Consider the following 21,532-nt stretch of genomic DNA (forward strand, 5'->3'; position numbering starts at 1 on the left):
CCACTGGATAACCAGGAGCCGATTTCAAGAATGGCTTAGTAGACGTGTCTGTATAATCGTACGACGATGGTCCCCTTGCCGGTCATCTGCAGGAATGGGACGGGGACCCCAAATCCGAAGGCTTGGGTAGTACCTAGCGCTCGCTTGTATTGCGGACAGTCACTATTGGCCAGCTCACAGGAGAGATAGCTGCAGACTGACCCACCAGAGGCTTAGTGAAAAGTAAAAAGAACCCTTTGAGCTGCCTAAAGCGGCAATGATGACTGCCGGACAGTGTTGATATATTAATATTCACGGAGGAGTTGAGAGAAAACCCATGCGCCAGACCCCGTCGGGCAATGGTATACGAGTACGAGACTTCCAGGCGGTTCTGGGCTACGCTAATGCATGTTGCTGACATGGTGGATCTCCCAATGGACTTATCCCACGGTCGATCTATCTTCTCCGAGGCATGTGGCGCCAGCCCGAGTCAGCGAACCAATCCTTGCCTATTTGGTAATGAATGGATGGGATTAAGGGTCCATCGGATCTCCGAGTCATTTCGCGTTATGATTCAAGGGCTGCTCTGACTCGTGATCTCTTCCAGATCCGGGATATACTCCACCACGCACGGCTAAATGAAGACTCGCGTCCGAGCCTAAATAGTCTTAGCATGTTTCTCATATAGAGATGAGCTTTCCGGACGGGATGCAGTCTGGATGGAATCAGATAACATGCAACTCGTAGGGGGATGCTCATGAAGTATATAAGAACGACGAGGTCTTGCAGATGACATGACTGGAATCACAGACAGCCAGTCTCTCGTTCCTCTCTATTTGTCTGTGTTACAATCTCTACGCTTTGTTTCTGAGTACATCCCCTTCCTTACGTCTCTGTTACTTTGAAAATGCGGCTTTCCATTCTCACTGCTGCGGCCATCGCACCCTTGGTCTCAGCTCACTACTTCTTCAACACCCTCATCATTGATGGCCAGGAGACCAATCCGTACCAATATGTTCGATCCAACACCCGACCCCACAAATACAACCCTACCAAATGGATCAATCCTCGCGATGACATGACCCCCGACATGCCCGACTTCCGCTGCAACAAGGGTGCGTTCACCTTCGCCAACGAGACCTCGGTTGCAGAAGTCAAGGCGGGCTCCAAGCTTGCCCTGAAGCTTGGGGTTGATGCCACGATCGCCCACCCGGGCCCTGCATTCGTGTACATGTCCAAAGCGCCAGACACAGTCCGCACCTACGAGGGAGACGGCGACTGGTTCAAGATCCACGAAGAAGCCGTCTGCGACAAGGGCAAGGACTTTACCAAGAAAGCCTGGTGCATGTATGGCAAGGATCGCATTGAATTTACACTCCCTGCAGACCTCCCGGACGGGGAGTATCTGGTTCGGCCGGAGCACATCGGTATGTATTCCCCGCTTGGCATGTAACGCTAGATGCTAACTTGGTCGTAGGGCTGCATGTGGCGTGCAACGGACAAGCCGAGTTCTTTAATACGTGAGTCTCCCCTTACACTTTCCCCGAACAATCTGCGAGATACTAATGGGGATTCTCAGGTGCGCCCACGTCAAGATTGTCAACGGCGGCCATGGAAGCCCTGGACCTACTGTCAAGTTTCCTGGCGCTTACAAGCAAGATGATCCCTCGTTCAACTTCAGTATCTACGGCGGCTATAAGGAGTATCCCATGCCTGGTCCGGAGGTCTGGACTGGTGGAATTGGGAACTCTACCGCTGGGTTGGCCAATATCCATGCTACCAATGCTACCTCCCGTGGGGATGAGGGCACTTGCAAGAGAAGCTTTACCCACCACCGGCATGGTCGTCACTAGGTGCCTCTCGGCGCCTTAAAGCCCGGAGCATGCAGCATGGCGGCGTCTTTACCTGCTGTATACAGCTGGAGCTTTACAGATTTCAATATTGGCGTGGTCTATCATAGATCAGACCTACTACTTTCCGGCCTACCAGCAAAGTTATTCTTCCATTCATCTACATGTACCAACATTACGCCAGTGTGATGGTTCTCCATTGCTGGTCTTGTTTGTTTACCGTTTGTTATTTATAAGGATTTAAATAGCTATATATTATTTCCCTAAGTAGCCATGTCATTATACAGTAGCCTTTTTTTGGAGAGAAAGAAGACAAAAATTAAAAATAAAACAAAGTAGGGGGGGGATAGAAAAAAAGAATTTTGATAATTTCTACACCTCAAGGACAGAATGGCGCGTGAAAGACGCGACAAGGGCGGTAGTTTGGACATGCAAACAACCTTTGTCGACATCAAGACCTACTAGTAAATGCTTCATTCTATGTTAACAAAATAAGCTGTCGCCGATAATTTCATTCTTACTTTTATGGGAGCTTGACAAATACCCTTTTTAAATAGTCATAACCTGTTCGATTTCATGAATAATCTGAAATACGTCAGAGCACCGAGCTCCACTATTTGCAAACGAGAGACCAGTAGACACTGTTCCGTCCACACCTATACCGAGGTATTATTTCTGTGAGCAGAAAGTGACTAACTAATGTTGCATTTAAATCCACTAGTAAAAATGTCGGTATCCCTCAACGGCCATGCAAGGGATTCGAAAATGCGGGACGGGAATTCGGAGACGGATTCCGGCATGTGCAGAATGTGGGCAAGGGCCGAGCCGTATATCTTTTCTCTTTTTCCTTTTTCCTTTCTTCCTTTGCTTCATTTAGTAAGTGATATGATAATGGTACTTACGGCTTCTATAAAGATGAAGTAAATGAGTAATACCAAGGAATGTTGTGCCGTAGAAGAATGGGTCAAGTACAGTTTATTCCGCACAAAATCAAAAAAAAGGAAGAAGAAATAAAGAAAGAATAAGTAACTCAAACAATGCTCTATGTACGGATCATCGGCTCTTGATTATTAGGCAATGGCATTCATTCCGTCCATTCTATGACCCGCGTCGGATTGTTGGCGAACCAAGACTTTGTGAAATGTTCCCGGCAAGTGGGCTTTGACCGTTTCAGGAAATGATACGTAATTGACATGCTGTTTATCGACGGACGTAACGAATTGCTCATTTGAAGGGGGAAATCTCTGTTAATCATCTCTCTCACCCTCCACCACTGCCCAGTCTACCAGAAGGACACTGAGAAAGTTTATGAATTAGATTATACTCCAAACGCTGCCTCTGCATTTACATAACAGTATAGGAAAACCTAACAGTAGGGGAAAACCTAGACCAAGGCAGGAATTACACTGCTTGTGAGACTCTAGAAAACCAGTTCCATATGGTCACAGAAGCAGCTGTACATGGCCTGGTGGCCGCTTCGTTTGTGCTGAGGATAGCTTCATAGAGAATAGTCAGCAACCCGGAACTGTCCAAACGCGTAACGTAGCGAATCCAACCCCAGCAGAGCAAACTACAGCCTGCAAAACTTACCCGCGCTCTTAATTATCGCAATGCGCCTTGGGTCCTTGGCAGCTGCCACCGCATTTTTTAATGTAATCTGGAGAATTAACATCGTCGCAGTAGTAGAGCGCGTTATCATCATAGTTGATGAGATTATCGTAGCCTTCGATTCCAGTCAGCGGCTGATCAAAAGTAATCAACGACCTTGGCTCAGCGAATATGGACTTACCCATGTCTCTCAGGTTAATGCCACAGTAGCCATTGCCCTGCTCACATTGGTCCATGATATGGACTGGGACGGAGACCTGCAAGTAGGCCGCAAGGGCAGCAGGGGCTAGGCAGAGAGCGAGGAGAAAGGTTTTCATGTTGAGAGGTTGGGTTGGTTTATCCCTATGTGATAGTGTTTCGGAGGTGGGCGTGTATATGGACTTCTACCGTAGGAGTGAGAATATGTCCTCTTATATAGCCTCTTAATGCCTTTCAACCGAGGGTAAATTTAAAATGGTGACATCACTTATAGCTGCCAAAAGGTAAAATCGGTTCTTTTCGAGTGAGAGATAAAAAGAATTGATGTTTTCGTCTTGCAGTTGGTCCTGAACTATCACTATCAATTACAAAGTAGTGACGCAATACTACGCTCGGATTCTCTGGTACCCTGTAGAATATGAAAACAGTATCAAACTGCAAAGCTTTTGCTTTGCTTCAATGCTTGTTTCCGGCTGCTGAAGAAGATAGTGAAGTCACTGGGGTTGAAAATATGGATTGAGTTCAGAAATCATTACACTCCAGCTGCAATGGACCGTTTGGTCAGATGGTTTTTGGATGCCCCGATCTCCGCTTCCCGGGTCTCGAGCTTGGATTGAAGCCTGCGTCTACGATTCTTTTCATTTTTTTTTCTAGCCTTACGAGGCGCTCTAGGCGCTCGGGTAATATTTTTATTACTAGGCCTATCGTATGGTGCTTCAATGGCTCATGGTTACCAAGTAATAGAGCTGTAGTCATCATCGGGCGGTTAAATAAGGACAATATTTAGCTGGGATCGTGTCATACACTATAACAATGATAAGGTCATCAGAGAGCCGTTATAAGCGATCGGTCATCTTTTATGGCCGAATCACAGAAAGAGGATTGAAGTTATCAATTAAAGCCGACCTGTCCCAGGGTTGGTGCCTACGGTGTGAAACAATTCCGAATTTAGGTGCTTAGCAATTGTGGAATGGATATGCTCTTTTGTATAATTATCGTTGTAATTGAAAAGTCGAACTATTCTAATCTATAATCATGAGAATTCAATAACTAGGGAAGCCCATGCTGTACAAAAATTGTGGCGACTTGAGGATGTCCATTAGCGGGTGATGAGAGTCCAAAAGGCAAGGTTGCCTGATCAACCGGATTGAACTAAAGATATACTCTTCTTGTCTATTAACTCCAGTTTCGCAGTGACTCTTATTTTACTTTATTTTATTTTTTTCCCTTAAAAAATAATTCTACACCTCAGGGAGACGCGTGAAAGACGCGACGAAGGGCGGTGGAAGGGCACTAACCACTAGTGGCTTTTAAAGCCGCCGGGCCGCCAATTTCCATCCGAACCGCCACGTCGCACATCCCATTCGACCCCGGACTAGCATGGTTTCCTCCCTTGTGTCACCCTTCTGGGGCCCCCAGACCTCGTATCTGAAGTATGTTTGATATCTTTGTTCTCTCAATTCGTTTATAGTTGCTCGGTTCTCACTGACTCTGTTGTAGCTTCTGCGAAGAGGTAATGCAGCACACCCTGCCTATCTCGTATCTAACCGTTGACCATTGATCGTGTAAAAAGGACTACGTCGTAACTCGATATGTCGGCGAGTTTATCAACACTCTAAGCAGCTTCGTTTATGGTGAGCCGTGTCCAGGTCGGCACATCGTCAAGCACCGACTAATGCCTTCAGTCATCTACGGAATCTACGGTCTATTGCAGCTTCATCGGAATGGACGAACCGGGTCCCGATCGATCACGTATTGCGGGTTGATCGGGGTAGGCATTTGTTCCGGAGGCTACCATATGACACTAAAGTACCATACTCAGATGTGTACGTTTAGCTCCGAATCTCGTTTCTCGCTCGCGTTTCTCACAGGATCTAGCGGATGAACTTTCGATGCATCTTCTGACCACGCCCCTGCTGTATCGCATCCTTACTTTCCAGACGACTCCGCAGTATACCAGCATGGTGCGGGTCCTTCTCTCGCTTCTCTTCACGATCGTCATGGTTGTGCATATGGTCATGGATGAGTTTCTGCTCCATGCCGTCACGTTTGGTCTGGCGGTTTACTTGATCGCGACGCGAACGCTCAAGCTCATTCCCCAGCAAATCCCCGACCCTGTGACGAGGAAGAATATCCAAAGCATAGCTATTTTTGGCTGCTGTAAGTTTGGTCGATCTACTTTCTGGGATATTCCATTAACTCCATTCTAGTCAGTTTTGTCTTTGGTTACATCGTGTGGTTAATTGACGACTGGGCGTGTCAGTATTTGACCAGCACAAGGCACTTCATTGGTCTGCCCTGGGCATTTTTGTTGGAACTGCACGGATGGTAAGTTTTTCCGCTTCTGTCCCGCAGTTGAAACCAGAATCAACCCTAACTATGTTAATAGGTGGCATGTCTTCACTGCTATCGGTGGGTACATTGCTGTCGCGCTTATCGACATGATCACGTCGGGCGAAGTGGACAAGAATTCCACGAAACGTCTTGCCTGGCCTCTTCCTGCTGTGGCGAGGTTCGTGGGAACCGCCAAGTGAGATTCGAGGATTAGGTCTTGCTCCTCGATAAAAAGACAGTCGAGCAGATCTAGCCCTGGGGATTAAATGTCAACGCTACATCCCCAACAGCTACGAACCCCTCGATATGGAACACAGTGGCACAAGGTGATTGTTGTCATCTGTTGGAATCATTGACGACGTCATTCGCAGAGCCTCTAGTGACAAGCATTACAAGCTCCCAATATATGTATACTTTTTGAACTGAATATCATGTATAGACTCTACGTTTATTTTCGAATTGATTTCTGCATTCTGGACATGTCGGCGTTCACGTGACCTCCAAGCTTACCTAGCGGATAAGGTTCAGCACCTATCAAGTGGCCAAGAGTCCAAGACCGCTATACGAGGATTCAAATTAACACTAATATATGAGGTAAGAGCCTGGATCACAGTGGCAAGCTCTTTACCCCTACCAAGTCAGGCTATTCCAACAAGCTCCCATGTGCACCAAAGCTTCACTCTGAGAAGCCACACAGCGCATGATCTCGAATTGCCCGAGCGGGCGATTAATACGAGGAGTGGATCTCCGTATTTCTCGCATGGGAGGGGTGAACGGGGATGGAAACAATAAGGTGGGCCAACTCGAGATTATCAATCGAGTCCAAAGACCAGAAAACGAGCCATCGAGCAGGCACGTGGGGGGAGGAATTGGCCCTTGCATGCCTGAACCAGCGACCCACCGGCGGGCGCTAAAGCCGCACGTTGCGCCCGCTCCCTCGTCTCGCCCAATCAGGCGCCGGCGTTGTCTCCTGGCCGGCCTGAGATAACAGGCCACCCTCCATCGCGTTTTATACCTGTCGACTCTCTCCCCCCTCTTTGTTTCCTCCACTTCCTCTCGTCCTTTTGATCCATCACTTGGATTACCTGCATGGGCTCTAACCCCATCATGTTCGTTGTGGATTCGACTTGTTGGCAACGGCCCCGGAATGAATCTGTATAGATTCAGAATAGCATCGTCATGCCTAAATTTCGCACGAAATTGTACAAGACCGATCGAGCTCGGGATTTCGAGCATGAGCAGGTAGCCACTTCTTTGTTTGCTTTTACTTTCGGTCCCTGGGTTAACCCTTCTGGCTAGGATCGCCGTGTCCGCATGCGACAAATCTACGAGACGATCGATCGGCAGTCATTTCAATGGATTGTGGTACTTGTGGCTGGAGTCGGGTTCTTTCTCGACGGGTATACCGTGAGTTTATTCTTTTTAACTTTCCAGTTACATTTGATGGTTAATATGGTCCGTCTAAATAGCTGTTCGCGAGTAATATGGCCCTCCCCATGATCGCCTACGTCTACTGGAGAGAAGAAACGTCGTCGATGAGAAATACCTACATTAATATCGCTACACTCGCCGGCACATTACTGGGCCAGGTGATGTTTGGGTACCTGGCAGATCGCAACGGCAGGAAAAAGATGTACGGGGTGGAGCTGGTGCTCATGATCGTTTCGACCCTGGGGGTGGTGATGTCGTCGAGCGGCGAACACCAGAGCATGGATGTATTCTCCTGGCTTATCTGGTGGAGAATCATCGTTGGGATTGGCGTTGGTGCCGATTACCCCCTCAGTGCCGTGATAACATCAGAGTAATATTTTTGGCCTTCAGTTCAATTGTCTGCAACATACTGACGCTCTCAGATTCGCACCCACAAAACATCGAGCCCGCATGTTGGCAACCGTCTTTTTCATGCAGCCTCTCGGGCAGATCGCGGGGAATCTCGTCTCCCTAATTGTTGTCGCCGTGAGCAAAAAGCAAGGATTCGACGACCTCACACGCACCGTGGATATCATGTGGCGATGGGTCATCGGTATCGGAGTGATCCCCGGTGTCATCGCAACCCTCTTCCGATTCGCCATCCCCGAGAGTCCTCGATACCTCCTCGAAGTCGAAGATGACCCCGTCACGGCCGAATTCGACGCCACCACCCTGTTTCATGAACCCTCTTCTACATTCACCTCTCCCTCGATCCAAACTGAAGACAGCTGGAACCACCTCCCTCTCCCCGCTATATCCCTCACCACTCACTCCATCGATGAAGGCCGATCCCCTTCCCAAACTGAATTCCTCCAACCGGCCACCCTGAACTCCCACTGGCGCCTCAGCCGCCGCGACATCATCCAGTATTTCTGGACGGAAGGAAACTGGCGCACTCTGGCCGGGACCTCCCTCTCCTGGCTCCTTTTGGACTTTGGCTTCTACGGCATTGGCCTATCAAGTCCGCAGTTCCTCGCCAAAACCTGGGGCTCCCTGAATATCACGGGGAAAGTTCCCCCATGGCAGACCGACGACTCGCCCGGTGCAAACCTCTACCAGATGTTCTTGGACAGTTCAACCCACGCGCTCGTCATCCTCAACGCCGGCAGTTTCCTCGGCGGATTGGCTTTAATCCTCATCATCCACAAGCTCGACCGAACCGGACTCCAGAAAATCACCTTTCTCGCCCTAGCTGCACACTTTATCGCCCTCGGCACGATGTTCATCACCGTGCACAAAGAAGGCCCCGTCGCCGTGGCCCTCTACATCATCGGCCAGGCCCTTTTCAACTTCGGTACATCCCCCTCCCCCCATCCCTGTCCCTGTCCCCACCCCCTCAAACTAACACAAACACCCCCAAAACAGGCCCCAACGCAACAACCTACATCCTCCCCTCGGAACTCTTCCCCACCCGCTACCGCGCCACCTGCCACGGCATCAGCGCCGGCGCCGGCAAACTCGGCTCCATCCTCGTGCAGGTCTTCTCCGCCTACTACAACTTCGGCACAGGGGTCGGCAACGAACCCACCATCCGGCACGGCTGGATCCTGATTGTCTTCAGCGCGTGCATGATCCTCGGCGCGGCGGTGACGCATTTCTGGATCCCGCCTGTGCAGGTGCGTCGCGGGGACACGAGCGGACGGGTCAACATGGGCGCGAGGAAGAAGCGGGGACAGCTTTGGGGCGGTAAGACGGTCGAGTTGGAGGTGTTGGCGCTGGGGAGGATGCAGGAACGGAGTCTCTATTCGGCGTGGTATCTGGGAGGGTCGAGTGCGGGTGCAGGTGCGAGTGTTGGTGGGTCGCCGTTTGGGGGGATGGCTGTTGATGGGTGATTTGGTTGTTGGTATATTAATTAATGGATTGGGAGGGTATATATTTGGATTGGTTCGGATTGGTCGGACGGGTCAGTTGGAGTTCACCTGGGATATATATATGGTTCCCTGGCTGGCTGGGACTGCAAATAACTGGTTTTATATCTTTTGCTGTGGTATATTTATACGCATTTGAATAATAGATAATATTCCCCTCTATTCCGCAGCTTCAACCACTACTACCCCTTAAACATTCCAAATAGGATTGAAAAACAAAAACCACATCCTCCGGATTGGCGGTAGTAGGCTAAATGTGAAAAAGTGGATACACCGAGATAGCCCAAAACAAAAGCAAAAAAGAATGCATCATCCGTGAATCGAACACGGGCCTCGTCGATGGCAACGACGAATTCTACCACTAGACCAATGATGCTGTTCTTGAGAAACCTTTCACAAGATGAGTTCATAGCTTAGAGGGAGCCAGATTATAATGTGCTGGGCTTTTCGCATGTAGATGACATGATGAGGAAAGAAGACAGCACAGTGGAACTATCAATGAAGCATGTAATAAATATTTACACTTTGAAATTACCATAGAATACATTAACAATTAGATAGAACTTTTAGCATCCATTTCGCAACCAGCCCGGCAAAACAAACCGATTACGAAAAGCGCTTCTCGCATGTATAGCTCTCCGCATCCATAACATTACCCTCCCTATACACCGACACCAGCGGGTACGGACACAGATTGCGGCGTCGGCCATCGGCAGCCTTCGCGGCGATGGACTCCGGCGCGACGCCCTTCTCCACCCAGTCGACGACCGCGGCCAACGGATCAACGGGGATAGGGCCGTCACCGCCACGGCAGTGGTTAACGCCGGGGGCGGGGAAGAGGCGATAGAAGTCGCGGATGGAGGGGTCGAGGGCCTCGGCCTGGCGGTAGTAGCGCTCTGTGCCCTTGGGGAAGATCAGCTGGTCGGCGAGACCGTGCCAGGTGATCATCTTGCCACCGGTGGATTTGAAGGCGGAGAGGTTGGGGTTGTCGGTGGCGATGATGGGGTTGTATTTGGCCTTTGAGGCGGCGAAGATGGCGTCGAGGTCGTGGTGGTCGAGGGTGGTGAGGTCGATGGAGGGGTCCTGCAGGACGAAGCGGCTGATCCAGTCGGCGGAGATGCTGAAGGGGGAGCCGGAGCAGTTGGCGGAGGGGGTGGAGCAGGTGGTTCCGGCGAGGCTGGAGGCGCCCATGGAGAGCGGGGTGCCCTTGTTGAGGCCGAACCAGAGGGAGGAGCCGTTGGCGGAGGTGAGGCCTTCCCAAGACTTTTGGACGACGAGGGCGTCGTTGCGGGAGATTCGGACGGGCGTGCCGTTGCAGTTGGCGGTGGAGTTGACCATCGTGAGAGGGTTGAAGCGGCAGAGGTCCGGGGCGGAGATGACGCCGTCGGTGACGCCGTCGAGGGCGTCGCAGGCCTTGATGGTTGCGTTGGTGATGGCGTCCGTGACGCATTTGGCGGGGTAGGTCTGCAGCTGGTTCATGACGAACTGCGGCCAGTACTCGGCTACCAGGAAGCTGGGCCAATTGATGGCCGGAGCAGCGGCCATGATGCCGTCGTATGCGGTGGGATAGCGCTGAGCCAGCATGAGACCCTGTCGGCCGCCGGTGGAGCAGCCGTTCCAGTAGGAGAACTGCGGACCATGTCCGTAGAAGCCGTGGGTGATTTGCTTGCCGATGAGGGCGGCGTCGTTCAGGGCGATATAGGCAAAGTCTTCCAGCAGGGGCATGTTCACGTTGTTGTTGGCGTCCAGGGACCAGGATGTCGAAACACCGCTGTTCAGATCGTGACCACCGTCTGTGGCCACGACCGAGTAGCCCAGGGCCACTGCTTCTGCCAGGTAGCTGTCATCATGTCTCATGGCGTACCCACCACCGCCGGAGCCTTGAAGTCGTCCGCTCCAGCCAGAAAGGGGGAGCCAGACAGTGACGTGGATGTTGTCATCCTTGCCAGGGTGGGTGTAGGTGACGGTCAAATTGCAGAAGTTCACTGTCGAGTTATCCTCGGACTGGTAGTTGCGCACGGGTGACGCCGAAAAGTCCAGAATGCGACCCTCGGGGATCGACGGAGGAGCAATGCCTCTGGAGGAACAGTTTCCCGCCTGAGCGGTAGTACCAGACAGCAGAGATGCCGCTGCGGCCGTGGATGCCAAGGATTGCAGCTTCTTGTATAGCATGGTGATTGCTGGTCAACAAGAACAAGAGTGCAAGGGCAAAAAAAGTTTTCTCCTGATTTTTCTAGAACCTCGGGCCCTGAGCATTTATACCGAAGAACGGAGACTTTAACCACCCGATTTGGCAGACTTAGTAGCGAGTCAGGTTCTTTCAGGACGATCCTTGCCTGAAGGGATGGGCGTCCCAGACTTCGAGGGGATGATGTAAAGGAACCATGTCCCGGAGACCGACCAAAGACAGTGTCTATCGGCCCCCGAGAAAGTGACAGTTCATATTATGCATGCGCCGTGCAAATCATTCAAGCCATATACATGCTGCAATAACGATTCCCATCATTGCTCTGCAGGGAGGTTGTTTGCCGGCCATGTACGGCACTTGGACACAGCTCGGGAGCCGAGGAGGAGCAGATCTCAGATAGTGGAGAAGGCAAGATCCGTCTCGTGGAGCCACCACGATCTGAAACCTTCAAAGCCGAAAGATTGGCGATGCGCGAACCATGGAGGTGTCCGATCTGGTTCGGAAGAATTCCGTAGAATGGAGCATCCTTGCCGGTTCAGCTTTCGATTACCCATCAGGGGTGTTTGGGAATTGCCCTTGCGCAGGGGAGAAGTCGGCAGGAATAATGTTCCGGCGTGCAAGGGGATGGAAAGGGGGAGATGGAGAGGAACGGTGGGGACGAAGCCGAAGATGGCCAGAAGTGGCCAGTGACGGATTCGCGATCGGCAGCACTAGAGAGTGGAGGCCTGAGGTCTCCAGTCACGAGGAAAGCGGCGGCGGTTCGAATTGGCGAGAGCGCATTTCTTTCTTCTTTTCTGTTTTGTCATCGTCAATGGCATCAGCTCAACCTCCATCATGCAGCAGAGTCTAGATCCACCTCTTCTCCGGTTCCGGCGACTCTGCATAACTCCATCCAATCGTGCCGAGGCATCTGCAGAGCTGACCAGCGACTAGCAGGCATCCTGCAGACTTGCAGGGATAGCTGCCAGCAGACCCTCCACCACAGAATGATCTGTCGCTCAGCACAGCTGCGTCACGGGCGGGGTTAACGACGACGCTTGGGATTATTTAAGGCGACACGACGTCCGTTTCCCAATCTTCTGCTGGCTGTGACTCGGAGTTTATCTTCCCCGCACTCTCCCCGCCCTCGTCTCTTCCTTCGTCTCCACACTTCCACAGCTGGCAATTTCACAGCCATGGCCATCCAGTCGAGAGACCGTCTTGAACCCGGTTCTTTTAACATCCCCGCGGGCAAGCTCCCAAAGACCTGCACATCCACCGGTGTCGACCCCGACAAAGTCGCCGCGGAGCTGGTCGACAAGTTCAATGCCGCCGTCTCCCGGAATGACTTCAAGGCGGCGACGGACTTGTTCCTGGACGGAAGTTACTGGAGAGACCACCTGTGCGTGTCTTTGGATTTCAGAACCATCAAAGGACGAGAGAATATCGCCTCGTTCCTCCAGGACAACCCCCGCCTCGTCAAGCTCGAGCTGGATAAGTCCTCGGCCTACCGAGCCCCCCACGTGGGCCCCATCGACGCATTCGGGGAGGTGACGGGTGTCGAGTTCATTGGAAAAGTGACCAGCAAGATCGGGACCGGAAGGAGCGTAGTCCGTCTGGCCGAGCAGGATGGCGGATGGAAGTTCTTCACCGTGTTCACGACGCTGCAGGAGATCGACGGCTGTGAGGAGTTGACCGATCACCGGAGACCCGTGGGCGTGCAGCATGGCGAGCGGCAAGGTAGAACGAACTGGCAGGATCGACGGAATCTCGAACAGGAGGGTAAGAATGGGGATCCTACCGTACTGATCGTGGGTATGTTGATTGCTCCCCTATGTCTCTCCGAATAAAGCTCATATCTTTCAAGGTGCCGGCCAAGCGGGCCTGACTGCCGCTGCGCGACTCAAGATGCTCGGAATCAATTCTCTGCTCATCGACCAGAACGACCGGGTCGGCGATAACTGGCGCAAGCGATACCACCAGCTCGTACTTCACGACCCCGTGTGGTTCGACCACATGCCCTACGTGCCGTTCCCGGCCAACTGGCCCATCTTCACGCCGAAGGACAAGCTGGCCGAGTTCTTCGAGTGCTACGTCAAGATGCTCGAGCTCAACGTGTGGACCAAGACCACGGTGACCGGCTCCTCGTGGAGCGACCAATCCAAGCAATGGACCGTTGAGCTGCAGCGACGGAAAGGCGACGGCTCGACGGAGACGGTCACCGTCCAGCCGCACCACATCATCCAAGCGACAGGCCACTCGGGGAAGAAGAACATCCCCGAGTTCAAAGGCGCCTCGAGCTTCCAGGGCACGCGGCTCTGCCACAGCTCCGACTTCCCCGGCGCGGATCCGAACTCGCGCGGCAAGAAGGCCGTGGTCGTGGGAGCGTGTAACTCGGGGCACGACATCGCGCAGGACTACTACGAGAAGGGGTATGAGGTAACCATAGTGCAGCGCAGCTCGACCTGCGTGGTCTCGTCGGCGGCAGTGACAGACATCGGCCTCAAGGGCCTCTACGAAGAGTCGGGGCCGCCGACCGAAGACGCCGACGTGTGGCTGTGGGCGATCCCGCCCGAGCTCTTCAAGACGCAACAGCTCAAGATCGCAGACCTGCAGGCGGCACACGACAAAGCAACGCTGGAGGGACTCGAGCGCGCCGGCTTCAAAGTCGACCGCGGGCCCGACGACGCGGGCCTGTTCCTGAAATACTTCCAGCGCGGCGGCGGCTACTACATCGACGTCGGGGCCAGCCAGCTGATCGCCGACGGCAAGATCAAGGTGAAACACGGACAGGAGATCACCGAGATCCGGCCGCACGGGATCCAATTCGCCGACGGCTCCGAGCTCGAGGCCGACGAGATCGTGCTGGCCACGGGGTATCAGAACATGCGCACGCAGGCGCGGCTGCTCTTCGGCGACGAGCTGGCCGACCGCGTCGGCGACGTGTGGGGATTCGACCGCGAGGGCGAGTTCCGCACCATGTGGCGGCGCAGCGGGCATCCGGGCTTCTGGTTCATGGGAGGCAACCTGGCGCTGTGTCGGTATTATTCGCGGCTGCTGGCGTTGCAGATTAAGGCGACCGAGCTAGGACTATACTCCGCTTAGTGATTATCTCCGCTTTGTCATTCTGAGTAGCGCAGGTAGTTCATCTAGTTCAATCTATGGAAGTCAAATTGCAACAAAGAATATCAAGCCACCTCATACCTATAATCCACAGATTAATCCCTCTTGTGGGATCTTCAAACTAAAAACAGAAACAAACCCACCCCCCAATAATAACAGACCATCCCAACCCAACAAGACACAGCCATATCCAGTGTACTCCATATTCCAAACACAGTAACAGACACCATTTTCCCAGCTCGGAGTCGATAGGCATCGACTCCACCCTACCAGGCTACAAAGCACAAGCCTACACCTCAAACACGACTAAAGTATGACTGTGCACTAAGAAGAAAACTAGATGATCGACACCAACCATACCGTGCAGGTTCGAGGCTAAATCACAGCCTCGTCTTCGTAGGGCCAAAAGTAAATTACAACCAACATAGGTTTTACGGTTTACCGGGAAGGGAACTGAAGTCATTGCTTGATTCTGGTTCTGATTTTGATTGTCTGTCACCATCTAGGTAGGTACCTATTCTATTCTATGAAAATTCCGATCGCAGTGATCAACCAACGCCCAAGAATGGGGGGAAATAAAAAAAAAGGGAAACAAATGGTATACGCAACCCCAACAAAATCCGTAAAAAAAAAAAAAAAAAAAAAAAAAAAAAAACACCAAACACCATGGAAACCAAAAACACCAGCTAGCTACCTAGCAAGCTAGCACTTTCTAAACAAAGAAAAAATCAAGAAGAACCACAGGCTAAGCCCTAGCTCACTAGCGCCGAATCCAGCGCCCCTAAACAACAGAGCTAAAGGGTTCCCGCCCCGCGGACCACGGAGAAGTCTGTCACCGCAGGCACGGAACTCGGAACCTCCGCTGTAGGATAGGATCCGGACGGACCTCCATACTCCCGAACACACCGCATCTCAGACAGGCTCGGGCTCAATCAAACCCACCCCTCCAAGCGCGCCACATACACCCCCAGCGCCAAGAAACAGGTATACAGGGCCTGGTCGTCGACGGCGAGTCGCTCGGCCAGGAAGGCCCGCTGCCCGCGGTCCCAGCCGCCGACCATGAAGCCCTTCTTGGTGAGCGTGGCGAGCCACGGCCGGCGCAGGTGCGGCTGGTCCGCGACGTTCAGAACGAAACGGTCGGGTTTGCTGCTGCTGCTGCTGCTGGGGTCGGTCGTCTCGTCGGAGGAGGTGCGCGCGCGTCGCTCCCAGTCGAGTGCGATGTCGAGAGATTCAGGTCCGCCCTGGCCCTGGCCCTGGCCTCTGGAGGGAGGGGCGTCGGAGGTGGTGATTCCGTCTCCGCCGGCGCCGGCGCTGGCGCTGGCTGGGCGGGCCGAAGCCGAGGTTCGTTTTAGTTGGAATCGATACCCGCGGGGCGTCTGCGTGGCTGTCCATTTCAAGTCGCCGGTGGGGATGTAGACGCCTGCGTCGGCGGGGCGTTTTGGGTCGGTGTAGATGGCGCCGACGAGGTCGTGGAGGGGGGGTGTTTCGGTGGTTGTGTTGGATGAGGGGAGGTGCGAGTAGGATTCGCTCTGGGTGAGGAACATGTCGCGGGCGTGCAGCTTGGGGAGGCCGTTTGGCACGGATTTGCCGAGCATGGAGGGCTGGTAGATTTCAAGGACGGGGATGATGCGCGACGAGGGGGTGAGTTGTTGGATTTGGAGGAGGAGGCGCGAGGAGAGGCGCAGGCATTGCGAGGATTTGGGGGGTGGGTGGGCGAGAGGGAAGGTTTGGGCCCTGGATGATGTTGCTGATGCTGCTGCGGCGGCTGTGGAGGAGGCGTTTGAGTTGGAGGACCCCCTAGATTGGAGGTTAGGTTTGGATACTAGGTAGGATGTATCTATAAGGAGTAGTAAAGCTTACCTGGAAGACACGGTGCGAGATGAGTCGCTCATGGCGCAAGAATGGGTGGGATTGACTTGATTGGAAGTGACAGATCAGACAGGTGAAGACTGGCGAGGAGAAGAGGGCCAAAAGAAGGACAGCAAAGATATAATATAAGGAACCTCCCACAGGGCTGAAGACGACCCTGTCAGCTCCAACAGACCAACATCGTATTCGTATCATTCGGGGCGGTGATTCGCCGACGGATTCTTGTCTGCCTGACGGGGCATTCAAGCTTATTCTGCTTGGCGGCTCCACCGTTTCGCCCAAGAAGGAGGAAGAAAGGGTCTGCCAACGCCCCATGCGGTAGCCGAATACGGTTTACCAGCCTACGCAGTAGTGGGGAAATGAAAAAATAGAAAGTCGAAAACTCGGTCCGTGTTCGGTCTGTCAGGACTGGCAGTCTGGCAGTGAAACAGATGGGTCGCCAGCCTTGGCTCATTAAATTTGACACCGGCACGAACTGCCTCCGTATCTTTTACCCGCCTGGGTAGTGAGGAATACGGTGGACTGGCCCATGTCAACCTTGCATCCGATGATCCGACACAGCCACTGATCGTCACGGAGGATTCTGTTTGCAGTGATTGGTGTCTTTGGGCGGTGTTCTCAAGCTATCAATTGTTTCAGACAGATTCGTTTTCGCATCCGTATCGAATAGAGTGGTCTGTGTGGAGGAGTTCTGGAAACCCCCTTTTAGTCCGGCAGGGCATCACTGGATGAAGTTAGATTGTCTGGCTGTCCCCTGTCTCCTGATGAATTTAGTAGCTGGTACGGATACGCCAGGATCTCGGGAAAGAAGATCATCGGGAACGAAGAAAAGCGGCTGCCTTATCGTATTCCTATTCCTGGTGCCGTTATTGGCGCCGTGCTCGTGGAGTTTAAGTCGAGGCATTTTCCCTAGTGTCCGCGTTGACATCTTGGGATTTGTCGGTTCGTATTTCTGGTATACGAGTAAGGCCCCCTGCAAGAGTTGGGACACTGCGTTGTTGGAGCCTGTGGTGGGTTGAGGGGTCAAAGACGAGGCTGGATGACATCAGGTCAACAAGTAGATATCATATGATTGATATGAATGGTCATTGTGATAGGACCGTGGATGGAAGAGAACGATGGATCTAGACTTTGAAGAGGGATAACAGCAGAGAAGTTGGGAAATCTCGGACGGCGATTGAAGAAGAGGATTTGTTTGGTGTGTTTGTCTGCCCCGAACGTGGAGATAAAGTTGGTCGCTTCTATTTTTACTTCATATCGGGTTGATCTTCCTGCTCTAACCTATAATATTAGCAATGATCGGTCCCAGTTACACAGTCATATAATACCAATTTGAATCAAAAGATGGGCTGGTTGTACCATAAAACTAGCACTTCTTGGACACTAGACTGGGATTTGACACCACTACTACAAAGTCATCCTCCAGATACTAACTGTGTATAGATAGTACCTAGCCAAATCCACCGATCTTCTCCTTAAAATTTCCGACCAAAACCAACTACTGCAGGCAGAAAGGCCGCCTCCAACCCAGAACAAACACGAGGCCTGTTTCAATCAATCCAAAGTGACTGAAACCGACAATTTAACCTTATATAAGGTTGAGACTTCGCAGTGCCAAGACTACACAGACCAATGAGAACACTTTCTCAACTAGATGCTTCAAGAGCGAAAATCTACTTGCAGAAGCAGACCAATCATCAGTGCCTGTTGCATATCTACAACGTGACTAGACGCGTGATATCCTATTCTGACTGAGTATTGTATGCCGTCAATAGAGTAGAGAGAGTGAAGAGGATCCTTACTCGGACATATTTAGGCAGAACTCGCAGGATTACACGTAGGGTAGGTTATGTTGCTATAGTATACACATGCAGAGATGATCTGGTATAGATATCTACTTGCCTATTACCTCCAGGATTCCATGAGGTATGTAGCCTCTACATACACGCCATCAGCATCTCCTCAAGTCCAAACCAGATCCATTATACTATACTATACATATACACACCCAAACCCACCCGTCCTACATCCAACAAACAAACAAACAATCCAAAACAGATCACGCAAGAACCGGCCACCCCATGCCCGCCACCACACCAACCACACCCCCAAGCAGTGGGAAAACCCCCCGAACAGCATTCAACACCGCCCAGCGCTCCAAACCCTCCAACACCTCCCTCTCGTCCCCCTTCTCAATCGTAACACCCGCCTCCGCCCTCCCCAACAACTTCCGATTCGTCCCCGTCATCGCGACAATCGTCCACGGCACGATCCCAATCGTCAGCACCGCCGAAGCCACATACAAGAGGGCGCTCTCGCGCGTCGACAGCGCAGACACAGAGGTGCCGTTGTGGACTGCATACGCGAGGTATCCGAACGCAGAGGCCGTGAGGGCCGCGATGGGCGGGTTCTGCGCGTGTCCGTTGTCGTACAGGTTGCGGTAGTGGCGGAGGGTGGTGAGCAGGGGCGTGCCGTCTTGGTGGTGGGATTTTAGGAGTGCGGGGATGACGTTGACGCTGAGGGCCGTTATGTTTCCTGTACTTACTTTTATTAGTGTGTTTCTGGATATATGTTGGGTATGGGAGAGTCATAGTCATGGTGAATGCATACCGGCTAGCCAGGCAGAGCCGGTTAAGCCGACTACCTGGGCGACGCGAACTCCGGGGGGATAGGAGCTCATTTTGTAGGGCTGTAGAATTATTCTCTGATGATAGAGGGACAGTGAAAAGTCAAGTGCGAGTTAGGAGGAAGAAACAAGGGATACAAAGAAAAGATCCGGGACTGACGAGGCTATATACCTCCTCGATGTCATGACGTCATGGCCATGCTACTCCAAGACAATCAGGCCATGCGCGGTCAATCGGGGGCTAATCGGGGGGCTAGAAACTTAGTCTGAGTATTTCGAGCAGTGCGACAAGGCTCTGATGCCCTTGTCCCTCTCTAATGCAAACTTTGTCTGGCTGGGTTGCTGGTCGCAGGCGGATTTTGTCGGGTTTTGATCGGTCTTTGCGGGGGCCGACTTGTGGGGATCGGAGGATCGCTCGGTCGCTCGGGTTTCTTTTTCTTTCTTTCTTTGTTAGTTTGATAAACTAAATATCAGTTCAGTTAATTGGTGTTTTAGGTCATTGCAACAAATTCCTACGAGCCATAGTTCAAGAGTTATAGTTGGTTCATGTTGATCTTGACCTGCTGCTGCGGAATATCCGACCTACAAGTGTTTGTTCCCAGTTCATCACTGTTATGAGCTATACTACTGGTTTCTCATGCATAAATTCGTTGATCTCAAATCCTATCTACAAGCTTGAATAAGAATATCGATGGCGATGACTAACAGAAACCCAGGATCTAAATTAAAAGATGAATTGGCCAATCAGCGTACAGCGTCATGATTTGCCATTCAGCCTATAAATCACACATTCCTCTACGAATTTTAGGATAAACAGACCCCTCCTGGTGATTTTCACAATGATTTCAAGGATACTTACCACTTCAGAATCATTGGCTGCGTCAGACACCACCCTAAACACAACATGACCACAAAACTCATCCCGATCGACCTTCACGACCCAAGCCAATTCGCAGAGCTACTCGCCCAACGCATCCAATGCGGCTGGGACAATGACCCCGCACACCTACTGCACTGGCGCAGTAAAATCGACGAAAATCTCAAATCCCTCTTCTGGATCACTGTCACATCCCCAAACCCCAGTCTCTCCGACTACTCGTTCAGCGACAGCGACAGCGAGCCAGAATTCCGCGCCGGCCATATCTCGCTGGACTCGTACTCGGACTTAAATGACCCGCTACTCGCCAATCCCGACCGGTCCGCGCTCATCGTTCAGAACCTCTTCATCAAGCCCGAGTACCAGCGTCTCGGGCTGGGTCACAAAGCGATGAATTTGCTGGAGGCGCTGGCGCCCACGGAGCCATATGGGAGCCCGAATTGCAAGTATGTCACGCTGTCGACGTTGAGCAAGCGGCACTTCGAGGTGGATAGTCCGATGTGGGAGACGGCGAGGGCGATCTTGCCGCCTGGGTATTTGAATTTTTGTGTGCCGGAATGGTATGAGAAACGGGGGTATGTGTTGTGGAAGTCGTTGTGGAGGAAATATGAGCCATCTGGGGAGAAGAGGGGGTTGGAGTTGATGGTGGATTTGATGAGGAAGGAGGTGTAGTACTGGCCATGTGTTTGACTGTCCCGAGCCATGAGGCTGTGTATGACAGACTTGTGCGATAGAATTCCTGCAAGGTTATGTGTAAAAATGCAGGTGGCTCAATTGGCTTCCGATTACCTCGATGGAATGTAGTGACAACTCACACTAACTTCTCGCCTTTGGTATAGCTTCATCACGTTGGTTTGACTTCAATTCCAATAAACCCAAATAAACCGTTGGATTGGATTGGATAATACAAACTCGTTCTCACAAGCTCAAGGATCGAGAATGAAGAATGACAAATCCCCGGTTGGGATCTGACAGGCAGAAGATTTCCAAGCTCAAAAGAAATTGCAGTGCAAACCTCCGTTGGAACACCGCAGGACAAGGCACACATGCATTTCTAGACCATGGCGGCGACCTGCAGATTAATCAAACATCCCAGGATTATCCCGCCAGTAATCAAGCGACCGAGGAGTACGGAGCAAATGGAATGCTGCTGGACGAGTCACTGTTTCCCAATCAGTGCTAATTCATCAATTGAATAAAATGAGACAGAAACCCCTCTTGACTAGTGGTCTGGCATGATTTTGTCGCTGCAGATTAACCGACTCGTTATCGTCGTGACAATTCACGTAAATCACGGCAGAGTCTTGGGTTACAGCACTAACCAGAGAGACCGCCAATAGCCTTGTGCGACTGCGACGGGTATCACCGGCGAGGAAATGACCTGCTTGGCGTTTCGGCCAAAGGAAGGAGGGATCTAGGAGCTAAACCTTGAACACACTAATGCAGGAGACGTGATGCTGATAAGGGCTCCTTGCAATATGCGGGGAAAACCTGCGTCCGTTTACTTAACCAGCGCATTTCCCCTCTCAGGGGGGATTGACTGACAGGCCGACAAACACCAGT

At 52.0% G+C, this 21,532-nt stretch overlaps 10 protein-coding genes and 1 non-coding gene across 11 annotated transcripts; 5 read left to right on the forward strand and 6 right to left on the reverse strand.

Annotated features, from left to right (window-relative positions):
• Positions 1-886: 886 nt before the first annotated feature.
• On the forward strand, positions 887-1,832 carry P170DRAFT_421353 (lytic polysaccharide monooxygenase auxiliary activity family 9 protein; the record flags this gene model as incomplete). Its single annotated transcript, XM_024847354.1, has 3 exons — positions 887-1,406; positions 1,457-1,499; positions 1,559-1,832. 3 exons carry the CDS (start codon positions 887-889, stop codon positions 1,830-1,832), a joined length of 837 nt encoding a protein of 278 aa, XP_024709993.1.
• Positions 1,833-3,427: 1,595 nt separating this feature from the next.
• On the reverse strand, positions 3,428-3,754 carry P170DRAFT_470140 (uncharacterized protein; the record flags this gene model as incomplete). Its single annotated transcript, XM_024852716.1, has 2 exons — positions 3,428-3,552; positions 3,619-3,754. 2 exons carry the CDS (start codon positions 3,752-3,754, stop codon positions 3,428-3,430), a joined length of 261 nt encoding a protein of 86 aa, XP_024709994.1.
• Positions 3,755-5,003: 1,249 nt separating this feature from the next.
• P170DRAFT_505417 (ceramidase) lies at positions 5,004-6,369 on the forward strand. Its single transcript, XM_024854283.1, has 7 exons — positions 5,004-5,068; positions 5,136-5,148; positions 5,209-5,269; positions 5,321-5,461; positions 5,514-5,795; positions 5,846-5,963; positions 6,025-6,369. The coding sequence occupies exons 1-7, from the start codon at positions 5,016-5,018 to the stop codon at positions 6,167-6,169; spliced, it is 813 nt and encodes a 270-aa protein (XP_024709995.1). The 5' UTR covers positions 5,004-5,015; the 3' UTR covers positions 6,170-6,369.
• A 658-nt stretch (positions 6,370-7,027) lies between these two features.
• On the forward strand, positions 7,028-9,465 carry P170DRAFT_432323 (phosphate transporter). The gene is made up of 5 exons (XM_024848237.1): positions 7,028-7,211; positions 7,269-7,376; positions 7,439-7,770; positions 7,823-8,733; positions 8,805-9,465. Exons 1-5 carry the CDS (start codon positions 7,149-7,151, stop codon positions 9,269-9,271), a joined length of 1,881 nt encoding a protein of 626 aa, XP_024709996.1. The 5' UTR covers positions 7,028-7,148; the 3' UTR covers positions 9,272-9,465.
• A 147-nt stretch (positions 9,466-9,612) lies between these two features.
• P170DRAFT_t27 lies at positions 9,613-9,683 on the reverse strand. Its single transcript has one exon. It is a non-coding gene; the product is annotated as a tRNA-Gly (tRNA).
• A 242-nt stretch (positions 9,684-9,925) lies between these two features.
• On the reverse strand, positions 9,926-11,479 carry P170DRAFT_374071 (feruloyl esterase B precursor; the record flags this gene model as incomplete). Its single annotated transcript, XM_024845268.1, has 1 exon — positions 9,926-11,479. A coding segment is annotated over one exon (1,554 nt), but the record flags the coding sequence as incomplete, so codon positions are not given.
• Positions 11,480-12,350: 871 nt separating this feature from the next.
• P170DRAFT_374074 (flavin-containing monooxygenase) lies at positions 12,351-14,651 on the forward strand. Its single transcript, XM_024845269.1, has 2 exons — positions 12,351-13,289; positions 13,342-14,651. The coding sequence occupies exons 1-2, from the start codon at positions 12,671-12,673 to the stop codon at positions 14,577-14,579; spliced, it is 1,857 nt and encodes a 618-aa protein (XP_024709998.1). The 5' UTR covers positions 12,351-12,670; the 3' UTR covers positions 14,580-14,651.
• A 613-nt stretch (positions 14,652-15,264) lies between these two features.
• P170DRAFT_432325 (uncharacterized protein) lies at positions 15,265-16,164 on the reverse strand. The gene has a single exon (XM_024848238.1). The coding sequence runs from the start codon at positions 16,139-16,141 to the stop codon at positions 15,530-15,532; it is 612 nt and encodes a 203-aa protein (XP_024709999.1). The 5' UTR covers positions 16,142-16,164; the 3' UTR covers positions 15,265-15,529.
• A 141-nt stretch (positions 16,165-16,305) lies between these two features.
• Positions 16,306-16,928, reverse strand: P170DRAFT_24099 (uncharacterized protein). Its single transcript, XM_024842955.1, has one exon. The coding sequence runs from the start codon at positions 16,779-16,781 to the stop codon at positions 16,407-16,409; it is 375 nt and encodes a 124-aa protein (XP_024710000.1). The 5' UTR covers positions 16,782-16,928; the 3' UTR covers positions 16,306-16,406.
• Positions 16,929-18,494: 1,566 nt separating this feature from the next.
• Positions 18,495-19,195, reverse strand: P170DRAFT_505422 (DUF1772 domain-containing protein). The gene is made up of 2 exons (XM_024854284.1): positions 19,077-19,195; positions 18,495-19,001 (listed from the first exon to the last, which is right to left on the reverse strand). Exons 1-2 carry the CDS (start codon positions 19,144-19,146, stop codon positions 18,526-18,528), a joined length of 546 nt encoding a protein of 181 aa, XP_024710001.1. The 5' UTR covers positions 19,147-19,195; the 3' UTR covers positions 18,495-18,525.
• Positions 19,196-19,577: 382 nt separating this feature from the next.
• P170DRAFT_432327 (uncharacterized protein) lies at positions 19,578-20,757 on the forward strand. The gene has a single exon (XM_024848239.1). It carries the CDS (start codon positions 19,997-19,999, stop codon positions 20,639-20,641), a length of 645 nt encoding a protein of 214 aa, XP_024710002.1. The 5' UTR covers positions 19,578-19,996; the 3' UTR covers positions 20,642-20,757.
• The last annotated feature ends 775 nt before the right edge of the window (positions 20,758-21,532 follow it).

This window comes from Aspergillus steynii (genome assembly GCF_002849105.1).
Source record: "Aspergillus steynii IBT 23096 chromosome Unknown P170scaffold_1, whole genome shotgun sequence".
Taxonomy (NCBI): domain Eukaryota; kingdom Fungi; phylum Ascomycota; class Eurotiomycetes; order Eurotiales; family Aspergillaceae; genus Aspergillus; species Aspergillus steynii.

What these genes read in the sequence shown, in the direction of transcription:
- P170DRAFT_505417 (XM_024854283.1), top strand. Translation starts at nt 5,016, where the DNA reads ATGGTTTCCTCCCTTGTGTCACCCTTCTGGGGCCCCCAGACCTCGTAT. An exon ending in TCTAAGCAGCTTCGTTTATG is followed by an intron (nt 5,270 to 5,320) that starts GTGAGCCGTGTC and finishes TAATGCCTTCAG; the next exon opens with TCATCTACGGAATCTACGGT. An exon ending in CATAGCTATTTTTGGCTGCT is followed by an intron (nt 5,796 to 5,845) that starts GTAAGTTTGGTC and finishes ACTCCATTCTAG; the next exon opens with TCAGTTTTGTCTTTGGTTAC.
- P170DRAFT_432323 (XM_024848237.1), top strand. Translation starts at nt 7,149, where the DNA reads ATGCCTAAATTTCGCACGAAATTGTACAAGACCGATCGAGCTCGGGAT. An exon ending in GGGATTTCGAGCATGAGCAG is followed by an intron (nt 7,212 to 7,268) that starts GTAGCCACTTCT and finishes CCTTCTGGCTAG; the next exon opens with GATCGCCGTGTCCGCATGCG. An exon ending in TCTTTCTCGACGGGTATACC is followed by an intron (nt 7,377 to 7,438) that starts GTGAGTTTATTC and finishes CCGTCTAAATAG; the next exon opens with CTGTTCGCGAGTAATATGGC.
- P170DRAFT_374074 (XM_024845269.1), top strand. Translation starts at nt 12,671, where the DNA reads ATGGCCATCCAGTCGAGAGACCGTCTTGAACCCGGTTCTTTTAACATC. An exon ending in TCCTACCGTACTGATCGTGG is followed by an intron (nt 13,290 to 13,341) that starts GTATGTTGATTG and finishes ATATCTTTCAAG; the next exon opens with GTGCCGGCCAAGCGGGCCTG.
- P170DRAFT_432325 (XM_024848238.1), bottom strand. Translation starts at nt 16,141, where the DNA reads ATGTTCCTCACCCAGAGCGAATCCTACTCGCACCTCCCCTCATCCAAC.
- P170DRAFT_24099 (XM_024842955.1), bottom strand. Translation starts at nt 16,781, where the DNA reads ATGGGGCGTTGGCAGACCCTTTCTTCCTCCTTCTTGGGCGAAACGGTG.
- P170DRAFT_505422 (XM_024854284.1), bottom strand. Translation starts at nt 19,146, where the DNA reads ATGAGCTCCTATCCCCCCGGAGTTCGCGTCGCCCAGGTAGTCGGCTTA. An exon ending in CGGCTCTGCCTGGCTAGCCG is followed by an intron (nt 19,002 to 19,076) that starts GTATGCATTCAC and finishes AAGTAAGTACAG; the next exon opens with GAAACATAACGGCCCTCAGC.
- P170DRAFT_432327 (XM_024848239.1), top strand. Translation starts at nt 19,997, where the DNA reads ATGACCACAAAACTCATCCCGATCGACCTTCACGACCCAAGCCAATTC.